This window comes from Acomys minous (assembly GCF_964271855.1).
Source record: "Acomys minous genome assembly, chromosome: 15".
NCBI classification, from domain to species: domain Eukaryota; kingdom Metazoa; phylum Chordata; class Mammalia; order Rodentia; family Muridae; genus Acomys; species Acomys minous.
Window position 1 is genome coordinate 81,864,699 of NC_140497.1, and position 26,740 is coordinate 81,891,438.

Consider the following 26,740-nt stretch of genomic DNA (forward strand, 5'->3'; position numbering starts at 1 on the left):
ACTCTGTCAGTGTGGACAGATTAGATCCCTTTGGGGCCAGCGTAGGCAGACAGACACACAAGGAAGGTGAGGCTGGCTGTAGGCTTACAGCTGTGATTCAGATAGCCAGAGCTGATAACAAAGAGCAGGGAGGGTTATGAGGTACCTTCCTTCCTATAGAACACAGCCTGGGTGCTTGTGTGAGTGACTGATGTGCTGTGGGGTTTTTGAAGGGCTGAGTGGAAGGGGCATGTGGGAACTGGATGAGACAGAGCCATCGGTGGCAGGCCGAGAGTGAGTTATTTTTTTAGTTTTACTTGTTAATATGAGAAAGTCCAGCATTGAGGGTCAGCGGGATGGCTCAGCGGGTAAAGGAGATTGTTGGCACGCCTGACAGACTAAATTTGATCTCTGCAACCCAGATGGAAGGGGAGTACTGATTCCTAGAACTTGTCTTCTGACCTCTATACAAGTGCCAGGGTATGTGTGTACCTACAGATACAAACATAGATAGATAAAAAATAAATAAGTATTTTCCTAAGGCTAGGGTTTCTTTTCTTTTTTTCTTTTTTCTTTCTTTCTTTCTTTTTTTTTTTCAAGACAGGGTCTCTCTGTGTAGCCTTGGCTGTTCTAGACTCACTTTGTAGACCAGGCTGGTCTTAAACTCACAGTGATCCACTTGCCTCTGCCTCCTGAGTGCTGGGATTGAAGGCGTGTGCTATTATGTCCGGCTATGGTTTCTTTTATATGTATTATTTTAGTGTGTGTGTGTGTGTGTGTGTGTGTGTGTGTGTGTGTGTTAGCATGAGTATACATTGCACACATGATGAGTATACATCATGTATGAGGATGGCAGAGGGCACAACTTGTGGGAATCAGTTTTCTTTTTCTCCCTTCTGAACGGCAGGTATTAAATTCAGGTCCTCAGACTGGGTAGGAAGCACCTTTTTACACAGAGCGATCTCGCAGGCACAAGCTTGATTTTGTTGTTGTTGTTTTTTTTTCTCAAGAAAACACAGCAGCTCAGACTGGTCTGGAACTCACTCTGCATATAACTGATGCTGTCCTGAAATTTACAGTGGCCAACTCCAAAGCTCTTTTACAGGAGCAGTGGAGAGCCATAGAAGGGGTTTGAGCAGGAGAGACTCAAGTTTAGATCAGCGTGTTATAAATCTCTTAAGGGATAGATGCGAAGGTGGGGTGAGGTGGGAGGCAGGAGCCCAGAGAAGAGGTCCGAGGCAGTCATAAGCAGAGGTCAAGGGTCAGAACTCTGCCTGTAATCAGCATTGCCTCTTTTCTCTCCTCAGCTGCCATTGCGCCCAAGGATGAATTTTTCTACAGTTTCCTGAAGCCTTGGTTAGGTGAGTGCTGAAGCAGAGGACGAAGCTGGAGGTTCTGGTGTGAGAAATAAGGAACCTCACTTCATGAAAAGGGTGCCAACGACTCCGAGCAGGGAGACCAAACCAGTTCATTCTACAACTGGGCAAAGTTGGGTGTGAGCCTAGAGTAGCGATGAAATGGCTGCCCCTACCCCCTCCCACCCCCTAAGTTTGATCCCCAAATTGGCATTTCTATTTCTAACATTCCTCATTGCGTGAGTTCCTCAGGGAGGCACTATTCTTCTGGTATTTAGCATTGTCCTCTCCTCACATTCCTAAGCCCTGTCTGATGTACATCCTGGGACTGAAGATTCCCTCTGTTTATGATAGTTGGGCCTAGACTTCCTATAACTTTTCAATTTCAGGGTGACCTGAGATCGTATAAAGCAGGCACCAGCTAGCAGTTGGGGAAGTCGGGGCCCGTGCCTCCTCTTTCTGTGTGATTCTCTAACGGGCCCTAAACACACGTCATGCCCAAAGCAGAGGCATACTGGTCATCTTTCACACAGGGGAATGAGGGAAGGGCCTGGGCTTCCTTGGAGGGCTTCAGCGGGGGAAGAGGCCTTCAGCCTTGTTTTTTTTCTGGCTTCAGGGGATGGACTTTTGATCAGCAAGGGAAACAAGTGGAGTCGGCACCGGCGCCTGCTCACGCCCGCCTTCCACTTTGACATCCTCAAGCCTTACATGAAGATCTTCAACCAGTGCTCCAACACCATGCACGTGAGTCCTGAGACTGGCTGGTGGGAAGAGGCTGGCCTTAGCTGGGGAGGCCTCCACATATAGCAGGAGGCAATGTCCCTTGCTATGTGTGACCTGGGATTGGCAGTGAGGACCCTGCCTGGTTCCTGTCTGACCAGCCCGTGGTTGTGTTCTTCATGCCTGGGTGCGCCGTGTCTGTCTCCCTTCCAGGCTAAATGGCGGCGGCATCTGGCAGGGGCCTCGGTGGCCTCCTTTGACATGTTCGAGCACATCAGCCTCATGACCCTGGACAGCCTTCAGAAATGCGTGTTCAGTTACAACAGTGACTGCCAGGAGTGAGTGTGGCCCTCGGGGTGGATGGGTGCGGGAGGGGAGAAGCCAGGACCATCGCACCCTCGGCCTTGGTTTTTCTTCCTGGGTGGCCCCCAAGGTGACGTCTCTTCTCTCAGTTTCGGCTTCTCTTATAAAAGGGATTATGTGAGATTTTTGGCTGGGTGTGGTAGTCCATGCCTGGATCCATAACCCCAGCATTTGAGAGCTTGACACGATAGGACCCCGAGTTTCAGTTAAACCTTGACAACTTAGTGAAAGCATGTTTCAAAAACCCCAGACAGCGTGGTGCACACGCCTTTGATCTCAGCGCTATGGAGCAGGTTGCTCTGAGTCAAGGTCAGCCTGCGTGAGTGAGTTCTAGGATAGCCTCGGCCACCTCAGAAGAACCTGTTTCAAAAGCAAGCAAGCAAGAAACAAACAAACAAACAACGAACAAATACAAATCACAACAAAAACAAATGCATACGTAATCAAGTAAGTAGAAGGATGTTAACTGGTGTCTTGGCACTAGTTACACGCTCAGGAAACACTACTCTCCCCATTTCTCCACAGAGAGGTCTGGCCTAGAAATGTTCACCTCATTCTTTCGTTTCACAGTTCTCCTTCCTTTTTTCTCTTCTCCCGCTCCTCTCCTTCCCAACCCCTTTCTTCCCTCTTGTTCCTTCCTCCTCTTCCTCCTCCTCCTCCTCCTCCTCCTCCTCCTCCTCCTCTTCTTCTTCTTCTTCTTCTTCTTCTTCTTCTTCTTCTTCTTCTTCTCCTCCTTTTTAAGGCAGGGTCTCTCTGTGTAGCCTTGACCTAAACTCACTTTGTAGACCAGGCTGGCCTCGAACTCACAGCGATCCGCCTGCCTCTGCCTCCCGAGTGCTGGGATTAAAGGCGCGCGCCACCACCGCCTGGCTCCTCTTCTTTTTCTTCATCTGCTTCCTGTGTTGTTATTTTTCTTTATCCCTTTCCTCCCCCTTCTCCTTCCTTCTCCCACTTCATTTTCTTCCTTAAAATATATACGAAAAGCTTACTTTATCTTTAAATATTATGCCTGTGTGTCCGTGCATTGGTATGTGCACACTGAGTACAGGTGCCCTTAGAGCCTAGAGGTGTCGGGTACCCTGGAGCTGGAGTTACAGGCAGCTGTTAGCTGTCCAACAGGGGTGCTGGGAATTGAACTTGAATACCCAGGGAGAACAGCACATGCTCCTAACCTCCATCCTACCCACCTGGTTTCTGACACAGGCTATCTCACTGTCCTCAGGGCGGCATCTTGATCCTCGTGATTCTGCCTTCTGAGTGTTGGGATTACAGGAGGCTGCCACAGCACTCAGTTCTTCATCAGGCAAAGATGAAAATACCTGACTTTGAGAAATTCATTAAGGATAAAATGATGTAGCACTTTCCCTGGCATGTAAAAAACATTCAGTGAATATTTGTTGTCTTTTGTTTGCTTATTTGTTTTTTGTTTTTTTTGAAACAGGGTTTCTCTGCGTAGGCTGTCCAGGACTCACTTTGTAGACCAGGCTGGCCTCGAACTCACAGTGATCCTCCTGCCTCTGCCTTCTAAGTGCTGGGATCAAAGCCGTATGCCACCATGCCCAGCGAATATTTGTTGAGTGAGCTAATAAAATAACAATGACTTGGGTTCACTCATTCTTCAGTATTTGGTTTGGGGCTGTTTGTATTTGTGTTCCTCAGCATCTGGTGTATGACTCTGAAGTGGTGTGCCTCCCATGTAGAAAGCTCTCCACTCCATCTCTTGTCTTGTGAAGCAAAATAAAATAAGGCAGGTAGAGGGGTGAAGAGACGATCCAGTGCTTACAAAAACATGATACTCTTGCCTAGGAACAGAATTTGGTTCTAAAGCACTCAGGATGGGCAGTTAAAAACGGAACAACTCTACCTCCAGTTCTAGGGGATCTGGTGCCCTCTTCTGGCCTCCAAGGGTACCTGCATGCATGTGGCAAGCACGCATAAACTCATACCCCCAGCACATAGACAACAGGATTAATAATGAAAATACGGCTGGAGAGGTGGCTCAGTGATTAAGCTATTTCAGAGGACGCATCTATCTGGCGATTCACCATCATCTGTAACTCTAGCTCCAGGGGATCCAACATCTTCTGACTTTTGAAGGCACCAGGGATGGATGTGGTGCGCAGAAGTGCAAGCAAAACATTCACCCCCCCCCCATACACGCTTTTTAATCCCAGCACAAGGGAGGTAGAGGCATGTGGGTCTCTGTGAGTTCGAGGCCAGCCTAGTCTACAAAGTGAGTCAAGGACAGCCAGGGCTACACAGAGAAACCCTGTCTCAAAAAACCCGACGATGATGATGATGATACAAGAACCCTTTAAATGACACAAGCCATGTGTGGTGGAATATGCCTGTAATCCAAGTACTTGGTGGGTGGGTAAAGGGAGAAAAATTAGACGTTCAAGGTAATTCTTTGCTACATAGTGAGTTTGAGTCCATCCTGGGCAACATGAAACCTTGTATTAAAAAAAGAAAGGAAGAAAGAAGGAGAAAATGCTGATGATGTAGCCCAGTTGGTACAGTGCTTGCCTAGCATATACAAAGCCTTGCATTCCATCTCCAGCAAAACACACACACACACACACACACACACACACACACACACACACACACACGGTGGAGGGAAGGAGGGGAGAGAAAGAGAGAGACAGAGAGACAGAGAGACAGAGAGACAGAGAGACAGAGAGACAGAGAGACAGAGAGAGCCCTCAGCCCTCAGTTCAGACACTCACATGGCAGCTCACTATCATCTGTAACTTCAGCCCCAGTGGACAGATTTCCTTCTGGTTTCTTCAGGCACTGCACATAGCTGGTGTACAGACGTTCATGCTGGCAAACACAGGACATAAAAATACTTTAAAATGTAACAAAATACGGTTAATACAAGGCCTCTGTCGTTTTTGCCCCGGAGACTGAGCCCCATGTGAGTCTCTGGGCAGCGCGGGTAGGGGCTCACTGCCTTTCCTCTCTGCAGGAGAATGAGCGATTACATCTCTTCCATCATCGAATTGAGCGCTCTGGTGGTGCGTCGCCAGTACCGCCTGCATCACTACTTGGATTTCATCTACTACCTCACCGCCGACGGGCGGCGCTTCCGCCAGGCCTGCGACACGGTGCACAACTTCACCACCGAAGTCATCCAGGAGCGGCGGCGGGCGCTGCGCAAGTTGGGCGCCGAGGAATGGCTGAAGACCAAGCAGGGCAAGACCTTGGACTTCATAGACGTGCTGCTGCTGGCCAAGGTGAGGCTTGGTGGAAGAGGGCTTCTGCCCCCTAAAGGCCGGCATGGGAATTGCAACCACCGCTGGGGGGAAAAAGTTCTCAAACTCGTAGGAGTTACAGAAAGGAGTCAAGGGTAGGCACATAATGTGGGTGGGTTCTTTCAGATGTCACAATAGAGTATTTCAGTCTTTTAATTTAAATGAGATCCATTATAGTCTGGAGCGTGGTCTGTCTTGTAGAAGATTCGTGTAAGCTTAAGGAAGCAGGCTGGCCAGTTGTGGTGGCACACGCTGGTAGGATTTGCGGAAGGAGGCGGAGGCAGGAGGATCATGAGTTTGAGGCCAGCCTGGGCTACACAGTAATTGGAATAACGATCGAGATGTAGTCTAAATAAATTATTTAAAAAATAAAAAATAAAAAGAAAGTAGGCTGTCAGTACTGCTCGGACAACAGATGTCAGAACAGTAAGGTCTGTATTGGACACATGCACAGCTTCTTTCTTTTAAAACAAAAATATTTGGTTTGTAGAGACAGGAACTCTCTATGTATCCTTGGCTGTTTTGGACTCGCTTTGTAGACCAGGCTGGCCTCGAACTCACAGAGCTCAGCCCACCTCTGCCTCTCTGAGTGCTGGGGTTACATGTGGGTGCCACCACGGCTGGCTAAAACAAAACCTGTAAATCACAGTGATTGGCTAAGAATGTGCATGTCTTTAATCCCACTCCCCAGGAAGCAAAGGCAGGAAGAGTGTTATGAGTGAGAGGCCAGAGGAGTCCACCACGCAAGATCCAGGACAGCCAGGGCTTCATTCTGAGACCCTCTGTCTCAAAAAACAGTTACACAACTGGATGTGTGTGTGTGTGTGTGTGTGTGTGTGTGTGTGTGTGTGTGTGTGTTCTATCTGTGTACGGGGTGCACATGAATGCTAGAGAGCTCTTGTGGAGGTCAGAGGACAACTTGTGGGAGTTGGTTTTCTCCTTCACCATGTGGATCTGCTCCCGGGGATCACACTCAGGTCCATCAGGTGTCGACCCTTGCTAAGCCATCTTGCCAGATGAACCTATTCACCCCCATTCCCTTCCTGTCCTGCTCCAATTCTCAGGTTGACTTCGAACTCACACTCTACACTCCTCCTTCTCAGCCTCCCGGATGGCGAGATTACAGGTGTATGCCACCATGCTCAGCTGTTCTGTTTCCACTGATGGCTTAAAGTATGCAAGAAGACGTTTTGTAGGTTCTGTGCAAATACTCTTATTTTTTAATCGTGTCTCTATTTGTGGGTATGCGCATACAAGTGCAAATGCTATTGGAAGTCAGAAGAGGGCAGTAGATACCCCAGAGTTACAGGGAGTTGGAAGCCTCCTGACACAGGTGCTAGGAAATGAACTAGGATTCACTAGGAGAAGAACCAGGGCTTGTAACCACTGAACAGAAGTCCAGCTAAAATACTCTTATTTTTATTGTAATTGGAGTTCTGAGAATTGAACAGGGGACATAAAGAATACTAGGCCAGTGCCCTAGTTTTCAGCCACAGATCATTCTTCTCTGGGTTTGTGTGTATGCTGGGTAAGTGAGTGAAGGTTTGTGTCAAGGTAGGCACATTTGGATTTGGCAGCCAGAGCAGGAAGTCTGGTGTCTTCTTCTTTGCTTTCTGACTTAGTGCCTTAAGGTAGGTCGCCTCATGGGACTGGCATCTTGTCATTTCATCTGGTTTGGCTGTTCACCCAGCAATAGAGAGCTGCTTGTCTCTGTCCCCAATGCACGAAAGCCATTGCTGTTGCTGCTCTGCTCTTCTTCTTCTTCTTCTTCTTCTTCTTCTTCTTCTTCTTCTTCTTCTTCTTTTTCTTCTTCTCCTTCTTCTTCTTTCTTTTTCCCCTTTTTGATGTGGATGGTGGCGATCTACACTCAGGTCTTCGTATTTGCACAGCAAGTGCTCCTTCCTGCTGAACCCTCCCTCCAACCCCTTGTTTTTTACATTTATTTTACATTTACACATGTGGGTATGTACATGTCTGAGTACAGGCGCCCTTAGGGTCCAGAAGAGGGTCAAGCTTTTTGAAGCTGGAGTTACAGGCAGCTGTCAGCTACTGGATGTGGATGCCGAGAACCAAACCCAGGTCTTGTACAAGAAGAGCAAGCACTCTTAACTGTCTTCCCAGTCTTCCTTGTTTGTTGTTGTTGTCATCTTTGAAAGTTTGGGTTTGTGTGTGTGTGTGTGTGTGTGTGTGTGTGTGTGTGTGTGTGTCGGTGTCTCATCTAGCTAATTCTAACCTTGAACTCCTTGTGGAGCTGAGGATGGCTTTGAGTTTCTGGTCCTCCTGCCTCCATCTCCCTAGTGTTGGCATCACAGGGGTGTGGCGCCACGCCCAGCTTCTTGTGTGAGGTTTTCCCATCTCTTCCTATATTCCAGCCATGGTGCTGACACTTAAAGGGTATTTGATTGAGATCACGGTCCTTGTCTCTTGTCTCTGGGGGCTGATGAGACTTGAGGACAGAGTTGTTGGATATCCAGCAGGATAAACGGCTGACAGGAGCTGCTCACTAAATACAGATGGGCAGCGTGCAAATATGAGGCTGGTCCTTGTGTGGATTTAAGTCATCTCTAGGTAACTCAGATACCTGGGTGTGGCGACACATACTCCCAGAACTCGGGAGGTTGAAACAGGATTGTGAGTTTGAGGCTATTCTGGGCTTCATAACCTGTGGAAAAACCGGAAAGGATAGAAATGACTAAGGAAGAGGGAGAAGAGGAGAAAGGCTGGCTAGGTGACTAGGTGGCTAAGGAAACGTCTCAGCACGTTTGACCCCATTCCCAGAACTCACATGATGGAAAGAGACAATCAACTCCTGAAAATTGTTCTCTGCCCTTCACAGACAGTATCTACCAGGCAGAGGCTCAAGTGGTAGGTTTGCCTAGGATATACACAGTCCTGGCTCCATATGCAGCAACACACACACACACACACACACACACACACACACACTTCTAATCACTTAGTGACATCATATCTATCTTGGTTTATGTAAAATACACTCTGTGATGGTCACAGAATGGTCAAATTGCCTAGTACTTTTCCTCCTCCTCCTCCTCCTCCTCCTCCTCTTCTTCTATTTACATTTATTTGTTTGTTTCTTTACTTAATGAGTCAGTGAAGTGTATGAGCATGCATGCGGAGCTCAGAGGGCAGATTGTAGGAGTTGATTCTCTCCTACCATGTGGGTTCTGGGAACTGCAGTCAGTGTACCAGCATGAGCAGGAGATACCCTTTCCTATTGATCCATCTTTTTGTTCCCCTAATTCTTTTTTTTTTTTTTTTTTAATCAAGTGATGCTTGCACATCCTTTGACATTCCTTCCTCCTTTCTCCCTTTTGTTTTTCTAATATAATAATAGTATGTTGCATCCGTTACTCTGCGGGGAATATTTATACCCAGTTTAGTTTCAGAGGGGGGTGGGTGGCAAGCCAGGTACTACGGTGCACACCTGTAACTCCAGCTCTTGGGAGACTGAGGTAGGAAGACCTCAAGTTTGCAACCAGTCTGGGCTGCATATAGAGTCCCTGAGAGAGTGGGGGTGGAAGGGACATGGTGAGAATGTGGCTAAGCAGGTGAAAATGCTTGCTGCAAAGCCTGACAAACTGAGTCCAACATGTTTAAAGGAGGGAAATGACCCTGGCAAGTTGCCCTCTGATTCATATATGTGCACCATAGTGTATGCATGTGTACACAGTGCTCATGTGTATGTACTAAATCCATACACTAAATAAATGTGTCCATATGATAAGTAAATAAGTGTAAAAAGTAAAAGCAGAAAGAGAAGAAGAAAGAAAAGAAAAAGACAAATGGGAAAATAGGTAGATCTGACTTTGGGGAACTCCGAGGATATAGGGAGTGGGGTAGAGTAGGCTCAGCATCCTTCACTGTCCTCTTCAGGATGAAGATGGAAAAGAGTTATCTGATGAGGACATCCGGGCTGAGGCAGATACTTTCATGTTTGAAGGTAAGCATGCCAAGTGAGGCTGAGGGCGGGTGGGAAGAGGTACCATTGCCCTCTTGCTGGGTACGCCGCGGGAACACTATAATCTGCCTGAAGGTGGTAGCCTTCCAACACCTCTCTGCCCATAGGTCACGACACAACATCTAGTGGGCTGTCGTGGGCGCTGTTCAACCTGGCGAAGTATCCAGAGTACCAGGAGAAGTGCCGGGAGGAGATCCAAGAAGTCATGAAAGGCCGAGAGCTGGAAGAACTGGACTGGTCAGTTTGGAGGGTCAGGACTGGTCAGGTTGGGGGGTCAGGAGGGTTGAAGGGAGAAAACTGAGGCCAGCATCTTGGGCGTGAATCTCTGCTCTACCACTTTCTGATTATGCGGTCTTAGACAAGCCCCTTAAGCGGTGAGAACTCCAACTCACGCCATGGGGATGACTGGGGTGCCCATCCAGACTTCAGCAACTCTCAGAACAGCTTCACCAGCGATTCTTGGGGTCCACCACATAGCAAACACCCCTCAAGTTCAGTGGCTTGTGGCAAGCACTTAGTTACAGCGTTTACTCGCGCACACGATTTTTGTGGCTACTAGGCTCAGTTGAGTGAAGTGGGGCTGCTTCCAAACTTTTGGTCAGTAACCTCCTAGGATTTGGGGGGGGGGCACGTGTTTACTCTGTGGCATGTTCTCAGTGAGGATTCCAGAAGTGTGAAAAAGTTCTGTGTGCACTGACACATTGTGGAGGAGGTAAGTCACATGGTGAAGGTCAACATGAGTGGGGCCAGAAAGGGCCTACTGTCTTGTAAACGATGCTCAAAGACACATTGCCCTGTGGGATGGTAGATTTCAATATGGAAGGAATGGCATGCCAGGGTGACCCGGATGTAGAGAAGAATTGCAGATTAGAGAACGGGTAGACGGTCTTAACATGTAAGGTGACTCTGAGTGATGCAGATAGCACAGCACTGTAGCCAGGCATGGTGACTCAGCTGCCGTTCCAGCTTTAGAAAGGCTGGACCAGGAAGATCAGGGGTTCAAGGCCAGCCTTGTCTAGGTATTGAATTGAGGCAAGCTTGGGCTATTTGAACCACTATTGGAAAAAAAAAAAAAAGAAGGCTAGGAGATGCCTCAGATGCTTGCCTTGCAACATGAAAGAAAATCCATGTCTTAGTCAGTGTTGTATTTTTGTGAAGAGGCAACATGATCATGGCAACTTCTCTAAAAGGAAGCATTTAACTGGGCTGGTTTATATTTTTAGTGGGTGACTCCATTTTCATCACGGTGGGAAGCATGGCACCATGCCGACAGACATGGTTCCGGACGAGTAGCTTAGAGTTGTCCACTTGTATCTACAGGCAGCAAGAAGAGAGAGAGAGAGACAGCGGGCCCGGTTTGGGCCCTTGAAATCTCAAAACCTGTCTATCATCAGCGACACACTTCCTCCGCAAGGTTACACCTCCTCATTCTGTCAAGCAGTGCCACGCCCTGGTGATGAGGCATTGAAATATAGGAGCCCATAGGGTCCCATTCTAATTCAAGCCACCAATTAGGCAATTAAGGTAGCCCAGTTACTAACGGAAAACTGAGAAAGGAAATCTATTCAGTGTGGCCATATTGGGAAGGGGTTGGGGGGGGGCATGATAAAGAGTAACAGTGACCTTTTCCCAATTCCATCTTTCGAGTTCTGGCATGAGGTTAAGGTTTAAGTAGAGGCCTGCTTTATGCGTGTCTGAGCAGTCCCTGTCAAGTGTGGCCCCACATGAGATTGGTCCATCGTGTCCTCTGCAAGGTGGCCTTATCAGCTGTAAGTCTCTTTCTGGGAGAGAAGCTTCCCTTTTGCATGGCCCGGCCTTTATATTTTTCCCTCTCTCCCAGCATTAGATCTCTGCAGGGGTGGGGGTGAGGGGGGTCCCAGTTTCCTGGACTCCATTGCTTCAGTCGTCCCATAGTAAGAATGAGGGGTGCAGAGTGAGGGGTGCAGTGTTTCTTATGACTATCTTCCTTCTTTCCTGGACAGTCACACACAGGGGATCCTGCCGGGAACATCGCAAACCGCAGAAGCTGTGGGGCCATTTTGGCACGTGGGGCACGTGTTCAGGGAGTCACAGTTGCTCTCTTTTCAGGGACGACATGACTCAGCTGCCCTTCACCACCATGTGCATCAAGGAGAGCCTTCGCCAGTTCCCGCCGGTGACCCTCATTTCCCGTCGCTGCACTGAGAACATCAAACTGCCAGATGGGCGCGTCATTCCCAAAGGTGCTCGCTCTTTCTCCCTTGGCCACTGTGGCGTGGATCACAGAGGGGTCTGGCCCTGCCTGCTGTGGGGACAAGGTCCCTATGATGGGGAGGATCCCTATGATTGATGGAGACCATGCCTGTTTGTGTGTTGCCTTTGGAGCGATGAGGGTTTCTTAGTTTCATTTCCTGTCAACGTGATAATATAACCAAACAAAAGCACACTTTAGGGGTAAGGTTGTTAATTTGGTTCATGATTCCTGGTTACAGTGTATCATGGCAGAGGAGTCAGGGAGACCGGGAGTTGAAGTAGTTAGTCAGATTGCAGCCACAGACAAGAGCAAAGAGCAGTGGATGAGCACATGCACGCCAGTGTTCAGTGTCTCTTTTTATCCTGTCCAGGTCATAGGCCATGAAACAGTGCCACCCACCTTCAGTGTGTCTTCCACCTTGAGTAATCCAGCTTAGGAAAACCTTTTTATGGGGCCTGGAGAGATGGCTCAGCACTTCAAGGGCACTGGCTCTCAGCCCCCAGTGGTGGCTTACAACTTATCTGTAACTCCAGTTCCAGAGAATCCAACGCCCTGCTCTTAACTCTGCAGGCGCTAGACACACATGAGGTGCACATACATACATGCATACAAAATACTCATATACACGATAAATAAATAAACCTACCAATAAAAGCACTTGGTGTTCCCCCAGAGGACCTCAGTTCAGTTCTAAGCACCCGGGGCTAGGCAGATCACAACCACCTATAACTCCAGAACCAGGGAATGTGACACTCATTTCCATGGGCACCAACACATGTGTGTCATGTGAGCGGGTGTGTGTGTGTGTGTGTGTGTGTGTGTGTGAAAACACACACACAAGCACATATAAAATAAAAATAAATTTTAAAAAAGAAAAAAAATTCCATGAAAATTTCTTACTGGCACACTTACAGCCCATAGTGCTGACATAGGCAACCCCTCATTGAGACCCCTTTTCAGGTGATTCTAACTGTGTCAGGCTGACAAAACTAATCACCTGAGGGAAACCTGGGTGTGTGTAGAGGAGGCAGAAGTGTTTGTGTCTGGATGGAAAGGAAGGAGTGGGCGAGGCAGGGCTGGAGCTGGGTAGGTACAGAGGTGGAGGGCGAGCTCCTTTACAAAAATATTACTATGATGGTGGTGGTGGTGGTGATGGTGGTGATGATGATGGTGGTGGTGGTGATGATGGTGGTGGTGATGGTGGTGGTGGTGGTGGTGGTGGTGGTGGTGGTGATGGTGGTGGTGGTGGTGGTGGTGGTGATGGTGGTGGTGGTGGTGGTGGTGGTGGTGATGATAATGGTGGTGGTGGTGGTGGTGGTAGTGGTGATGATGGTGGTGATGGTGGTGGTGGTGGTGGTGTGTGTGTGTGTTTCCAGAGACTCCCTTGGGCCCCACTGATTCCAAATGTTCCTCCCCAGGAATTATCTGCCTGGTCAGCATCTATGGGACCCATCACAACCCCACAGTGTGGCCCGACTCTAAAGTAAGTTTCTGCTTTCGCTGTCCTTTGGCCATGGCTCTTTCTCAGGGCTGTGTGGAGGGACTGACCCACTGATTCACCCAGTCCTTGTTAACTCGTTTACTTCCCAACCAGAGAGTCATTGAGCACCTACTGCGTGGCACGCTCTGAGCTCAGCAGTGACAACCTATAGTGACACTGCCTTTGCCCTCATGGGCCTTGAAGTGAAACTCCTGGCAACAAGCCAACAGATAATTTGGGGCATTGCTAAATGTTCCAAGGAAGTAAAAACAGATGGGGTGGGGGTGGGGCACTAAGCTCAGGGGATCGGGAGAGGTCTTGAAGATAAGATAGTGAGGAACAGGGCGAAGCCTGTTCCAGGCTGAGGAGACATCAAGTACAAAAGCCCTGATATAGGGGGGAAAAAAAAAAGAGCCTGGGTGCTTGACAACAGGAGGTGACGTCATGGCCAGGCTGTAGTGTGTGTGGCAGATTAGAACAGATGTCTCCAAGGTGTTCCAGACACAGGGGGTCCTCAAAGGTTGAGCTGCAGGCCAGGCTGGATGTCTGGGCCAGTCCTCGACTCACCCAGGCAATTCTTGTCCAGGTGTACAATCCTTACCGCTTTGACCCGGACAACCCACAGCAGCGCTCCCCGCTGGCCTACGTGCCTTTCTCAGCAGGCCCCAGGTAAGGCCTTTCCTACAAATGGGAGGGGCGGGGCCAGTGTCAAGGCAGGAGTGTCCCATAGAAGCAGAGACCAAGCCCCACCCACGAGTAATAGTTGGCGACTCAAATTCCCTCTGCACTCTTGACTGAACCAAGAGGTTTGGAATCAGACTGCAACTGTGTCCTTGAGAACAAGGTACCTGTCCTGTACGTCAGACCCCGTGTTGTGGGCTCACATACTTTCAACAGCTGTGGGATGCTGCTGTCAATCCTGTTCCGCAGAGGAGGGAATGAAGCTCGGACCACCATTCATTAGAATGCAATGATAGTGGCAGGCTGTGCTGGGTAGAACCTTTGATTCCGGGGTGGCACGTCCTAAGAATTCTTGCATCTCATTTGAACCCTTCCTTGCAGGAACTGCATCGGGCAGAGCTTCGCCATGGCAGAGATGCGAGTGGTTGTGGCGCTGACACTCCTGCGCTTCCGCCTGAGCGTGGACCGAACCCGCAAGGTGCGGCGGAAGCCGGAGCTCATCCTGCGCACGGAGAACGGCATTTGGCTCAACGTGGAGCCGCTACCTCCACGGGCCTAAGGGCGCCCGGGCTCCGCGGATCCCCGGGTTCGGGTTCCGCTCACCCAGGCCTAGGCCACGCCTATAATGGCCTGGATCCGCCCCCAAGATATTGAGGGCGAAGACCACGCTCCTCCAAAGTACGGGAGGAGGAAGCTTTGTGGAGAGCATCTTGCTGATGCTGACTTCGTCCCGCAGGACAAGGCCCCACCCCTCGGGGTCTGATTCCACCCCTTGAGGTCAAAGTTCCACCTTGAATTACCCTCACCTGCCTTTCTGCGTGAGGGAAATCACGCTAGGCACCGCCCATTCGGACTAGGGCCACGCCCTCAAGATGAAGCCGATTACCCTGTTCCAGAGGATTCCGGTCCCTAGGTCGGGCCCGCGGTAACTTCCTTAGACTCACCGCTGGGACTTGATCCTTAGCTTCTAAACTGAGGATTTAAAAGCTGGAGCCTGAGGTTGCAGCCCTGAATCTTCAACATTACCTTTCCGAGACCCACAGCTACGTGGAAGGACTGTTGCAGCTGAATCTCAGGATTTAGGCCGTTTGCTTTGTTGTTGTTTTGTAAACCTGGACCCTTGCAAGTCCCTTCCTCCTTAGTCACCGCCCCTTTGCTCAGCAAGACGGTGCAGACATCTTCCCCCTCACCCCATCCCAGATCTGGTGGGGAGGTGGGCAGTTGGGAAGCCACCGGGGCAAAGTGTTCTGGAACTAAACTCAGATTTTTTTGGGGAGGACAGTTTATGCACTGTTTATTTGGTCAATAGATTGAATATTGATTGAGTGTCTGCTGGTGTGGGATCAGGAGCACAGACCAGCCTAGTTCTGATCCTCAGCGGGGGGAGGAGCCGATGTTGAGCAATGGTACCCGCTGAGGTACATAGGTACATGAGGTACATAGGCTTCAAACATGACACCCCTGGTTCTGTGTGAACATGACAGAGGTGTGGGGAGTGGAGGGTTAGGGGGAAGTCTGAGGCTGAAGTAAAGCAGAAGTTGAGTGGATGGTGGGGAGGGAAGAGTGTTCCAGGCAGAGAGGAGCAATGCCAACAGAGGCATGGGTTGGGAGAGAGCATCAAGAGTTCTGGAACTCACAGCAGTGTCAGCAGCTGTTAAGTGAGAGCATCACAAGTCATCCAAACTGGGCGGCGGGGGTGGAGTGGAGTGGGGGTGGGTGGAGGGGACGGGAGGGGAGGGGAGGGAGAGGGGTTGGCAGTGCTTGGATTAAATGAAAACTCGTGGGGAGATGATGGAGCCAAGCGGCAAGAGTCGTTCCGTCTTGAGTTCAAGGCCAGCGTGGGCCAGGTGGAAACCTAGTCTCAAAAAGACTGGAGATGTGCTCTGGGTAGCATACTTGCCCACTTCTGCCACGCCTGGGAAAAGCACACAGGAAGCGTTAGGCCTCGTCGGAATCTTGTTATTACACGGACTGTGTTTGCATCTGGGTGGTGGGAGCAGAATGGGGGAACGGTAGGGACGGAGAGCAGACAGCACGAGGGCGTCATAGGAGGCGTGGCCAGGGAAAGACAGGATTAGCCCAGGCGTCCTGTGAGTCAGGGTCCTGGGAAAGATGGAAATGAGGTCCAGGCAGGAAGGCTCTGGGTCAGGGTTAGCTAGCTGTGGAGACTGAAAGGAGGGAGGAAGTAAAGGAGGCGCCCAGGCCTGGCTGAGGGAGCCAGGCTGTGCAGGAATCGCTGACAGGCAGAATATTAAAGATGGGGCGATGACGATTTTGACAAATCCATCTCTAATATGACTCTGCATATGTGACATCTGGAGGGCAAGATGATGATTTACAATAGAAATGTAAAGGAGTCAGCAAATCCACTAGTCACACTGGAGGACACTGTACAGATGTTATCTTCTCTCATGAGGGAAAAAAAAAAATGGGGAAGCTATGGAGGAGTTTACACAGAGGTGGAACACAATTTGCCAGCTGCTGTGGTTAACAGAGACTTCACGAGGCAAAAGTATTCAGGTGGGGAGGCTGCATTGGCTCTGATGGTGGCTGAACCAAGATGAGGCTATAGAGTTGATGAGGGTGAGAGCATCCCAGTCAGGAACTACCGGTCCACGAAGGAAGTTCTGGCAAGTGGAAGGGCTGTAGGTTTGGGCTCAGTCTGTTGCCGCAGGCTGACGTGGGGTGCAGAGCAAAGGAGATGGTATTGGTGAGATCCGGATGTCAGTTTTTAAAATATGAAGCAGCTGTTAGAAGCGTAGTGTGGGGGGTGGGAATCAAACCTGGGACCTAATGTGTGTTAGGCAAACACTCAGCCACTGAGCTATCCCCCTATTTCATAATAGTTCTTGAGGTTAAATGTGGGTGGATTCCAGGCTGGGATACACATTCTGGAAGTCTAGTATTTAGATAGCATCTAAAGATTTAGGGAGCCTGGGCTTGGTGGCACATATCTTCTTTAATCAAAGCACCGTGGAGTCAGAGTCAGAAGGATCTCTGAGTTCAAGACCAGCTTAGTTTGCATAGGGAGCTCCAGGACATCCAGGACTACATAGAGACAATCTATCTTAAAAAAAAAAAAGTAAAAATAAATAAATAAAGTAAAAAAAAAAGGGACTAAGGAGGTAGGGTGGCCGGGGGTGAGGGGGTGAGGGGGTGAGGGGGTGCAGGGGTGGGGGGGCTGTAACTCAGTGGAGGCGCACTGCACTTGACCCACTGTATATCTGAGCTCTTGAGTTTGATCCCTGTGTTGCAAGAAACAACAAACCATCCCCCAACCAAGATTGTTAGCGCCCCGGTGTGTGCACGTGTCTGTGTGTACTTACATTGGTGAGTGCACTGGAAGGCACACACAAGCCAGGTGCATGAAGAAGGGTTCAAAGATAAGCCTTGGAGGTCTCCACAGTTAATGCACTGAAGTTCAAACGAGGCCTAATGCTTCCCGTGTGTTCTTCCAGGGCTTGGTACAAGTAGGCAAGTACTCTACCGGGAACACATCCCCAGTCCTTTGAGACTGGGTCTCCACCTGGTCCACGCTGGCCTTGAACTCGAGACGGAATGACTCTTGCCTCTTGGTTCCATTGTCTTCCCACGTGCTCTCATTTAATCTAAGCACTGCCGCACGGTTTAGATGACTTCTGGTTATCTTGGGGTCTCAGCGCAGATCCTAAGATCTTTACCATAACATTCTTCAGGCAGGGTGGATGGCCAAAGCTCTGTCTAACATCCAGGGTCAGCAGGGGCCTGGAGGATCTATCTGCTGAACTGAGTTTGAGGACGGGGACAGCGGCAGCGCAGCCTCTTGTCCTAGGGCGACCCCTGATGGCCTGTTGTGGGATCGTCGGCCGATGTCCACTGTCCGCGGTACTTGAGTGGTAAACTGTGTTAAAACAGTGTTTGTTGTTGGTCCCACATTCTCACCACGATGGGGGCGGGCGGGGGGGGGGGGGCGGGAAGGATGGCTTCACACGTTCATCATCCTCCAAGACCTTCTCTGTTCTCCCCTATTCAACCTGGTGTTATTCCAGCAACATGACGAAACAAAGCAACCACACCATTTTGGTCTAGGGAGCCAATATTTGTGAGATCTAATCCTGGTAGGGCCCTTTCCTAGAGATGGCCATGGGCACTGGACGGCTCCTCTTTGTTCCTCGATTTTCCCCCGGTACCATGAGTTTACAGGCTTCGCAATTCATGAACCTTGTGAAGGTGACTAAAAAAGAGGAGGGAAGGGATGGGGACACAGTTGAGGTCACATCTTTAAACTTGTCCTCACCCTCTTTCTTCAAACAGGCTGGCTGGAACTGTCTATATGGCCACTAAGGGGGACCCTGAACTGGATTTCTTGCCTCCATTCTCTCACGTGTTGAGATTACAGGAGTACATCACTAGGCCTGGGCACACACAGTTTGTGTGACCGATTATTTTAAGACAATGAGCCTGGCGAAGAGGCGCTCTGTTCCTCTCATATGTGTGTGAGAGGCTCCCTCTGCTGGTCAGAGACACCAGCTCTTCCTCCTAGAATTCCCATGTTTCTTGCGAACACCTGCCAATTTGCCAGGGCTTGTGTGCACCAGTGACCCTGAATGTGTCTAGGTGAGGGGCCGGCACGCATCTCATCGTCTGTGCATTTGTGCATGTGCATGCGTGCATATGTGTGCTGTGTGTGTGTGCAAGCGTTGGTGCTAAAGCCGGAGAAACACCATTGATTGTGCCTGCAATTATCTGCGCCACCTGTACTCACTGTCGGCGTCACAGCTCCCCGCCCAGTACCCAGGCCTGACCCAGACTGTAGTGCAGGCTTCACACTCCAGAGACAGCCCTGGGTCTTCACTTTGGATGTGATGAGTCTCTGTCCAGAACTGAACACTGCCTATCCAGAGTGCAAACTTGCTTCAAGCTGCCTTTACCTCCTGTCTCCCTTTCCCATCCCAGATTTACACCTTGGCCCTAACAATAAATATCTTTTATGAGGTTTGTTGCCTGGTGCGACTCTCTTCGGAAGGAGTCGAGAAGCAATGAAGCGAAGTAACAAAGAAGAGGAGGAGAGGGGAGGCCGACTCCTGAGCTCCTGAGCTCAGCTGGAGATACCCTCCCCTGGGACCAGTGCTACACTGTAGCACTCCAGCTCAGCCAAGGACACCCTTCAGGGCTGCAACACCTCTGCTGAGGAGGCTTCTTCCGGGAGCTGTGTGGTGCCTGGCCTCCTGAGTCCCTGGGTTACCTTCCTCAGAGCTATACCACTTCCATTGGGGGATACCTTCTCCCCTCTGAGCTGCGTGGTTCCTGGGTCTTGAGTCAAAGAAGTTAACTTTCTGGCCATCTATTTTGTCCTCTCTTCTCATCACTTGTTTTACCTTTTAACAACATCCAAGAGCCTCCAAACACTACCCCCATATTGAGTTCTCTCTCTCTCTCTCTCTCTCTCTCTCTCTCTCTCTCTCTCTCTCTCTCTCTCTCTTCCCCCCCCCCCCCCGAAGCATTGACAGAGGACACTACACTTACCTTTCAACCATGCCCACCTCTCAACATTTCAAATCTACCCCTGCCAATCCCTGAATATGTCCCATCTCACTCTTGGATTGAAACCCTACAGGAATTGAGGGGAACACTGCCTCACGCCACCTGCACTTGGTACACAGATGGGGGCTCCTTCTTACGTGAGGAAACACAAAAAAGCAGGATGTGTTTTGTAATCTGATACCATGGCAGTTGAAACACAGGCCCTTTCAGCCCAAACTATGGATCAACAGGCCAAGTCAATAGCCCTTACTCACTCGTGCCTTCCTACTCGTAAAAGGAGAATCCATAAACCTTTATACAGATTCCAAATATACCTTCCACATCCTCTCCTCACATGCAGATGTTTGGGAGAAATGTGGACCACTAACAACAAAAAGAGGGCCCATACTAATTCAGACCAAATTCTGGCCCCGCCAAAAGCCTCTCACCATTGTAGAACACACATTGTAGAACAATTCCGTTATCTCTAAAGGAAATAGCCAAGCTGACCAGGCAGCTGGAGCCGCAGCTCTCGGAAGCCTGAGTTCCTGCCACAAGCCACAAGTCACACTTGCTCTACAACGTGCCTCCTCACTACCATCTCTGGACACTTGACAGATCCCTATCTGCACCAGATCTTTCACCCTAACAGCCAGGCTCTGTCTCACTTTATTAAACCCTATTTGAAACCTACCCCTGAGGATCTATCTTCCCTAAAAAACATCACCGCCTCTTGCAAAATTTGCCAAACTTTTAATCCTACCTCACAGCATCAGAATTTCCCTTTGCCACTCACCAGGTCCCGGATCTCTCCCTGGATCAGACTGGCAGCTTGATTTCACCCACATGCCTACAGTGAAGCATTTCAAATACTTCTTGGTCCTGGTAGATACATAAAGATCACAGACAATCTCTCATCTCCTCTTCAGAGAAATGATACCCCTTTTGGAGTTCCCATCTCCCTTCAATCAGATAATGGCCCTGAGTTTACCTCTCAAATCTCCCAAACCTTAGCCAAAGCCCTTAATATCCCATGGCATTTCCACATCCCTTACTACCCCAGTCCTTAGGCAAGCTTGGATGAACTGACTGCCCCCCCTCTCTTTTTAAAAAATTATTTATTATTATATATATAGCGCTCTGCCTGCATGCACACCTGCAGGCCAGAAGAAGACATCAGATCACATTATAGATGGTTGTGAGCCACCATGTGGTTGCTGGGGATTGAACTCATGACCTCTGGAAGAATAATCAGTGCTCTTAACCTCTGAGCCATCTCTCCAGCCCCACTGACCGCTCTCTTAAGAACAGTCTTCTCAAACTCTCCCAAGAACTTGATGCCAATGGGATACAACTTCTGCCTTTGGCTCGCCTGAGAATGAGAGCCATCTCAAAGAAGCCTCTCTCTATCGTGCCTTTCCAGGCCACGTGTGGACAGGTGGCCCTGCCTCCTGGCCTCATGTCTGGACCATCACTTCTCCCTGATCACCTCCTTACTCCTTCATTACACCCTATTTGCATCCTCCTTTGGAACTATACTCACGGCTACCTGCCTCAGCCTCATCCTGACACCCTGTCCTCCTCAGTCAACATTGGGGACTTGGCCCTCCTCTCTCCTCCTGGTCACAACCCCTCTCCTCTTTCTTCTAAATGGTCAGGCCCCCTTCAGAGTCATCCGTACTACCCCAACAGCAACCAACTTGATGTCTTCCCTCATCTTTCTCATCTCAAAGCCCTTTATTCAATTACCTCAAGGCAACCCTCTTTTTTTTTTTTTTACATCTCAACCCCAAGAGGACCTTGCTTTCTTAAGTTTCAGAAGACAGCAAGGTCGAACAGCTTGCCTCCAATGGCAGAAGAATGAGGCACTGCACATCTGTTGAGACCCTAGACCAACCCTATTGGTTTGCCCTACTGCTTCTCGTGCATGCTCTTGCTTGCTCCCGTCGTTAGTGAACACAATGCTTGGGGATTTGAGGTTCAGGAAGCCTATACTCAATGGTTCAACTAGACTATTCTAGATAGGGCCTGGAGAGTGCTCACCAGCAGATTGCTAAAGGGAGATGTCAACTCCTATAAAATCTCAGCCAGTTTCTAAACACCTGCCCCATGCTTGTTTTTATTTATTTATTTTCTATGATCACACTAGGGATTACTGTCAACGTTGGACAGAGACTAACGGATGCTGTCCTTAGTGGTCTTGCCGGAGACACGATGCATATTCGGGAAAGCATACTACCTTTTTGGGCAGAATGATAAATTTTGTATCCTAATTGAGGACCCGGTGGCACCCCAAGTGGGAGACAGGAGTCATTGGTTAACTTACTATAGCATTCATCACAACTGTCTCCAGACATGATCAAAATACAGAGGTTACACACCAGAAGAGAGCACCAGATCTCATTATAGATGATTGTGAACCACAGTGTGGTTGCTGGGAATTGAACTCAGGACCTCTAGGATGAACAGTCAGTGCTCTTAACCTCTGAGCCATCTCTCCAGCCCCCTATACCCAACTCTTTTGAACCCTGTATATAGATGCCGTAAAGGAAGTTGCTCAACATTCTTCAAAGGTCCTAACTGCTGATCCAGGTCTGTTTCTGGCCTTGGGGTATCTATGCATCGTTGTGAATTGGGCTGGGAGAAATGAAGCTTAGCCAGATGGGTGGGCTACAAAGGGTCTGAGGAAACAGCCTTCTCTGGAGAAGGTTTTCAGTGAAACTGCTCTCCTTATTGGGGGAGCATAAAGGTTATATAAACCTTAGGGAGTAGGTAGAGGTATTGGGGGTGAGTGCACACTCTTGGCTGGAGCCAACATGCTGGGAATGCTTCAGGTGAGATAGGAGATTTAACCTGCAGCCTGGGTGACTACCTCAAGGGTGGCAGAGGTGGAGGCCAGACAGGCTTTGTGTGCTGGGACATTCAGGCCCCGAGCAAGGAGGGAACAGTGTAAGAGGAACTTCTATTCACCTTTTAGTTGTTGTCTGGGAGGCTTGCTGGCTCTGTCTGCTAACCAAGGCCTAGTCCTGGAAGCTTCTAGCCTTCATACAATCTAACCTAGGCCTAGAGCATTTTCAACCTCTGAGACTTACTGCTGAATAAGCTCACCCTTACTTGTTCTTATTGAGCTTTGGGCTGGCTGGTTCAACTCAGCTGTTCTGACTGAAACTCCTCTCTGAGCTGGCTTATTCAATCTGGCTTCTCTCTTGGGCCCTGAATGCTCTGCTTGGACTCAAAATAACTCCAGAAATCTGCTCTAATATTCTGGCTCCTACTCACTCTCTGGATTATTTTGTCTTCGCCTGAGTCCTGGTAAAACTGCCTCTCTCTCTCTCTCTCTCTCTCTCTCTCTCTCTCTCACACACACACATCTCTGTGTTGCTTTCTTAAATAGCTTCCCTTTCCTCTCTGATTTCATGAGAGCTGGGTGTATCCTTCTCCGATTTGTCACTTTTTCCTGCCACTCAATTAGACATCACTTTCAAACACGTGTGCTTTCTTCCACAAACTCACTTTGCCTCCATCATTTGGGATTAAAGGCATGTCCCAACATGGCTGTTCCCAAGCTTTTCTTTACTTGAAACTTGCTCTGTCTCAGGCTGGTCTTGAACTCAGATCTCTTTGCTTCTGTCTCCTGGATTAAAGGCATGTTTGTATTCCGTTAGGATCACACAGACCTAGAAAGTCTTTGGATGTGAACCCATGCTAGCAGACCCATGTTCTGAATTAAATTTTCTCTGCAGAACAGTTCTACTCCTGCAGGTCTCAGGATGAGGTTTTTTTTTTTTCCAGGTTTGGATACATCTCAACCTCACTCTTGCTCTGGTCTGCCTCTCCCAGTCACGTGGCTTTCCAGCCCCATCCCTTACATCTCTAGCATCCCCCCTCTTAGCCAATACTGACCCGCCCTCTCTATCACTGCATCTCTTCTTTCAGGCCTTAACCTCCACATGCCAGCTACTGAATAACGCTCTGACTGACTGCTTTGAAGAATGTTGGTTATGTGTTTCATGGGTTTCATTGTTATACTTCATACACATATAATGTATTTTGACATGATCACTCTTCGTTACTTGCCATTGTCCCTCTCTCATTTATTCCCCCTGCCTAGCTAGTCTTCTTCCATGCCTTTAAGGATTATCCATTTACCTACTTATCTGTTTGTGTGCATGCACATATTGTGGCATGTGTGCAGAGGTTAGATCCAACTTGTGGAAGCCAGTTCTTTCTTTCCACCACGGAGGCCCCAGGCAGGAAACTCAGCTCCAGGTGCGGCAGGAGGTACCTTCACCTGCTGAGCTCCCTTGCTAGCCTGTCGTGTCTTTTGTGTGTGTTCTGGTGGCTTCTATTAGGGCTGAATGCAGAAGCGTGGGTGAGAGGTTATTTATGAGAGCGTGTGCACATTACCCTAGGCTACACCTCTAAAGAAATTGTCTCCCGTCTCCCAGCAACCATTTACTGCCTACAGACCATCAGGAAAGGGTGAAGCCTTGTGCGTCTCTCCCACTCCACGGCAGGATGTTGGCAGGACCCATTTTGTGCTGGTCTTAGGTCGCTAATCATAGCTGCTGTGAGTTCAAGAGTGCAGCCGCTTGGAGGATAGCATTTCACAGCACTCCAGTCACTTATCTGCCTCTTATAGCCCCCTGGCCCTTCTTTTGTGATGTTCCTGGAACCTTGCAGGGGGGTGATACAAATGCCATTTATGACTGAGTATTCAACCATCATGTATTGTAATCACTTTGACCAATTATGGACACCTGTAAATACTATTGTCCACTGCAAGAAGAAGCTTCTCTGGCGAAGGTTGAGAATAGCACCAGTATGTAGGCTAAATAAATACTTAGAACGCACTTTGATGGGCACAGTAGCTTTTGCTCTGTCCTGGTTAGCTTTATGTTAACTTGATATAAGCTAAAGTCATTTGGGAAGAAAGACTCTCAACTGAGAAAATGCCCTTATCCAGATTGCCTGTAGGCAAGTCTGTAGGGTGTAGTGGAAGTTTTGGTTTCTTTAAAAGCTCAGTTGTGCTATGTAAATATGTTTTTATTTTAATCCAAAGTGTAGGAAGTAGGAATGCTTTAAGTTTATCCACGGCTGATAAAAGCCTCTAGAGAGTGCATGTGATCTTTGCCAGCTCTGGGTTCCTTGTGCCTGCTCTCTCTCTCTCTCTCTCTGTGTGTGTGTGTGTGTGTGTGTGTGTGTGTGTGTGTGTGTGTGTGTGAGAGAGAGAGAGAGAGAGAGAGAGAGAGAGAGAGAGAGAGAGAGAGAGAGAGAGAGCCCTTCAAGATACTCATAGAGAGAAATGCTCCAGAGAATGCTTTCTAGGAGGCTGTTTGCTGTTTGCTGTTTAGCTGGACTAAGTCTAAAGAGGTCTACATTCCCTGTCCCTACTAAATTTTTTTTCTTTCCTACCTAGGGTCGTGGATTTGAAGGGAGGCAGAGGAATTTAGGAACCCCAAATAAAGTAGGTTTAAAAAAATCAAAGACTACAGTAGGGAATTTTCTCCATTAACAGTTGGTGTGGGACAGTGCCCTGTTTTGTGTAAGAAAGCAGGCTGACTAAGCCATGAAAAGCAAGTCTGTAGGGATGGAAATGTTTTTGTTTTGATACCAGGTGTGGGATATGAAACAGACTTGTGAGAGAACAGGTGATGTTTGTCCACTAGACAAGGAACCACCTGTTGCGGGGACATGGTCTTTGTCAACTGATAAACATCCTAGTACAGACTCTGAGAGGACACACACACACACACACACACACACACACACACACACACACACATACACACACACACGTATATATATATATATGTGTATTCATACATACATACATACATACATACATACATACATACGTATATATACACATATATATGATCCCAAAACAAGAGGCTGGGTTTTTTGGTCTTGGCATCATTTCCTATTGTTTGGTTGTTCATCACTCCCCTTTGAGAATCTCCCAGAAGAACTGCTCCAAAGAATGCTTTGATGTCCTGGCTGCTGCTTCTGGTTCTGGCTGCTGCTCTGGGTTCCGGTGTCTGTGGTTGCAGTCACCTTTGCTTAACTGTTGGTTTGCTGTTTAACGGGTCTGTTGGAATCACTCCAGTGGAATCGCTCCAAGGAACTGAGTCTAAAAAGGTCTACTTTTCCTGTTCCCATTAACCTCTTTTCTCTCCTATTTAGGGTAGGTGGGTTGGAAGGGAGGTATAAGCATTAAAGAACTACAAATAAAATAGGTTTGAAGAAGTTCAAAGCCCGCACAAGCCAATAAATAGCATTCTTCCATGTCCTCTGCTTCAGTTCCTGCCTCAAGGTTCCTGCCTTTTCTCAATTCAGTGATGGACTGTTTGTTACCCGGAAGTGTAAGATGACATAAACTTTTTCCTCCCCAAGTTGCCTTTGATCATGGTGTTTTATTACAACAATAGAAATCCTAACTAATCCATCCCTTAAGGATCTGTGACTTCCATAGTCACAGGGTTTTGATGGGTTCACAGCATCAGATGTGAATTCCTTCCTGTGGAGTGGACTTCAAAACTAACCAGAAAGGAGTCAGTTACCCCCATAACAAGCTTGTCACTATTGCCCCACTGTATACACCTTGCCTGCTCAGTCATTGATCTAACACACTATCTTAGTTGTTTTTCTGTTGTGATAAAACACATGACCAAGGCAACTTACAGGAAAAAAAGTATATTTTTAGGTTATAGTTCCATAATTTTAGGTGGTCATTCCTGAATGGCAAGAGAAGCACTGCAGAATGTGGCAGATACAGTGGCTGGCCCAGGGGCTGAACTTTGAGCACAGACAGAGAGAACAAACTGGAAATAAGGGAGGCTTTTACCATCTCAAAGCCTGCCCACAGGAATACACTTCCTCCAGCAAGGCCCCACAACCTCAGCCTCCCCAGGCAGCACCACCAGTGGGGAAGCAAGGGTTCGAATACTCCGAGAGACATCCTTCTTTAAACTGCTACCAACTCTGAGTCCACAGGTCAGAGAGACCTTTGGTAATTCTCTGTCATCCTACATAGCACCTTCCACCCTAATGAAGGTTGCCCAGCTGGGAAGAAGCTTCCAGATCAGTTCTAGCAGGAACTTCCTCTTTTCCATTCAACATAGATCTCCAGAATAGAACAGTCTGGTGCTACCTACATTCAAAGTGACTCTTCTATCCTCAGCTAAACCT

The 26,740-nt window shown here is 48.7% G+C and overlaps 1 protein-coding gene across 2 annotated transcripts in view; it reads left to right on the top strand.

Moving 5' to 3' along the window:
- The window catches only part of CYP4F22 (cytochrome P450 family 4 subfamily F member 22), a 40,683-nt gene extending 25,306 nt beyond the window's left edge, over positions 1 to 15,377 (top strand). For both annotated transcript variants that reach the window (XM_084759403.1, XM_084759404.1), the window contains exons 5-14: positions 1,287 to 1,340; positions 1,951 to 2,078; positions 2,268 to 2,392; positions 5,389 to 5,656; positions 9,569 to 9,635; positions 9,761 to 9,890; positions 11,742 to 11,875; positions 13,305 to 13,369; positions 13,953 to 14,035; positions 14,429 to 15,377. In XM_084759403.1, the coding sequence (XP_084615529.1) occupies positions 1,287 to 1,340; positions 1,951 to 2,078; positions 2,268 to 2,392; positions 5,389 to 5,656; positions 9,569 to 9,635; positions 9,761 to 9,890; positions 11,742 to 11,875; positions 13,305 to 13,369; positions 13,953 to 14,035; positions 14,429 to 14,606 (1,232 nt within the window). In that variant the 3' untranslated portion in view covers positions 14,607 to 15,377. The remainder of the gene's footprint in view (positions 1 to 1,286; positions 1,341 to 1,950; positions 2,079 to 2,267; positions 2,393 to 5,388; positions 5,657 to 9,568; positions 9,636 to 9,760; positions 9,891 to 11,741; positions 11,876 to 13,304; positions 13,370 to 13,952; positions 14,036 to 14,428) is intronic.
- Positions 15,378 to 26,740: the final 11,363 nt, after the last annotated feature.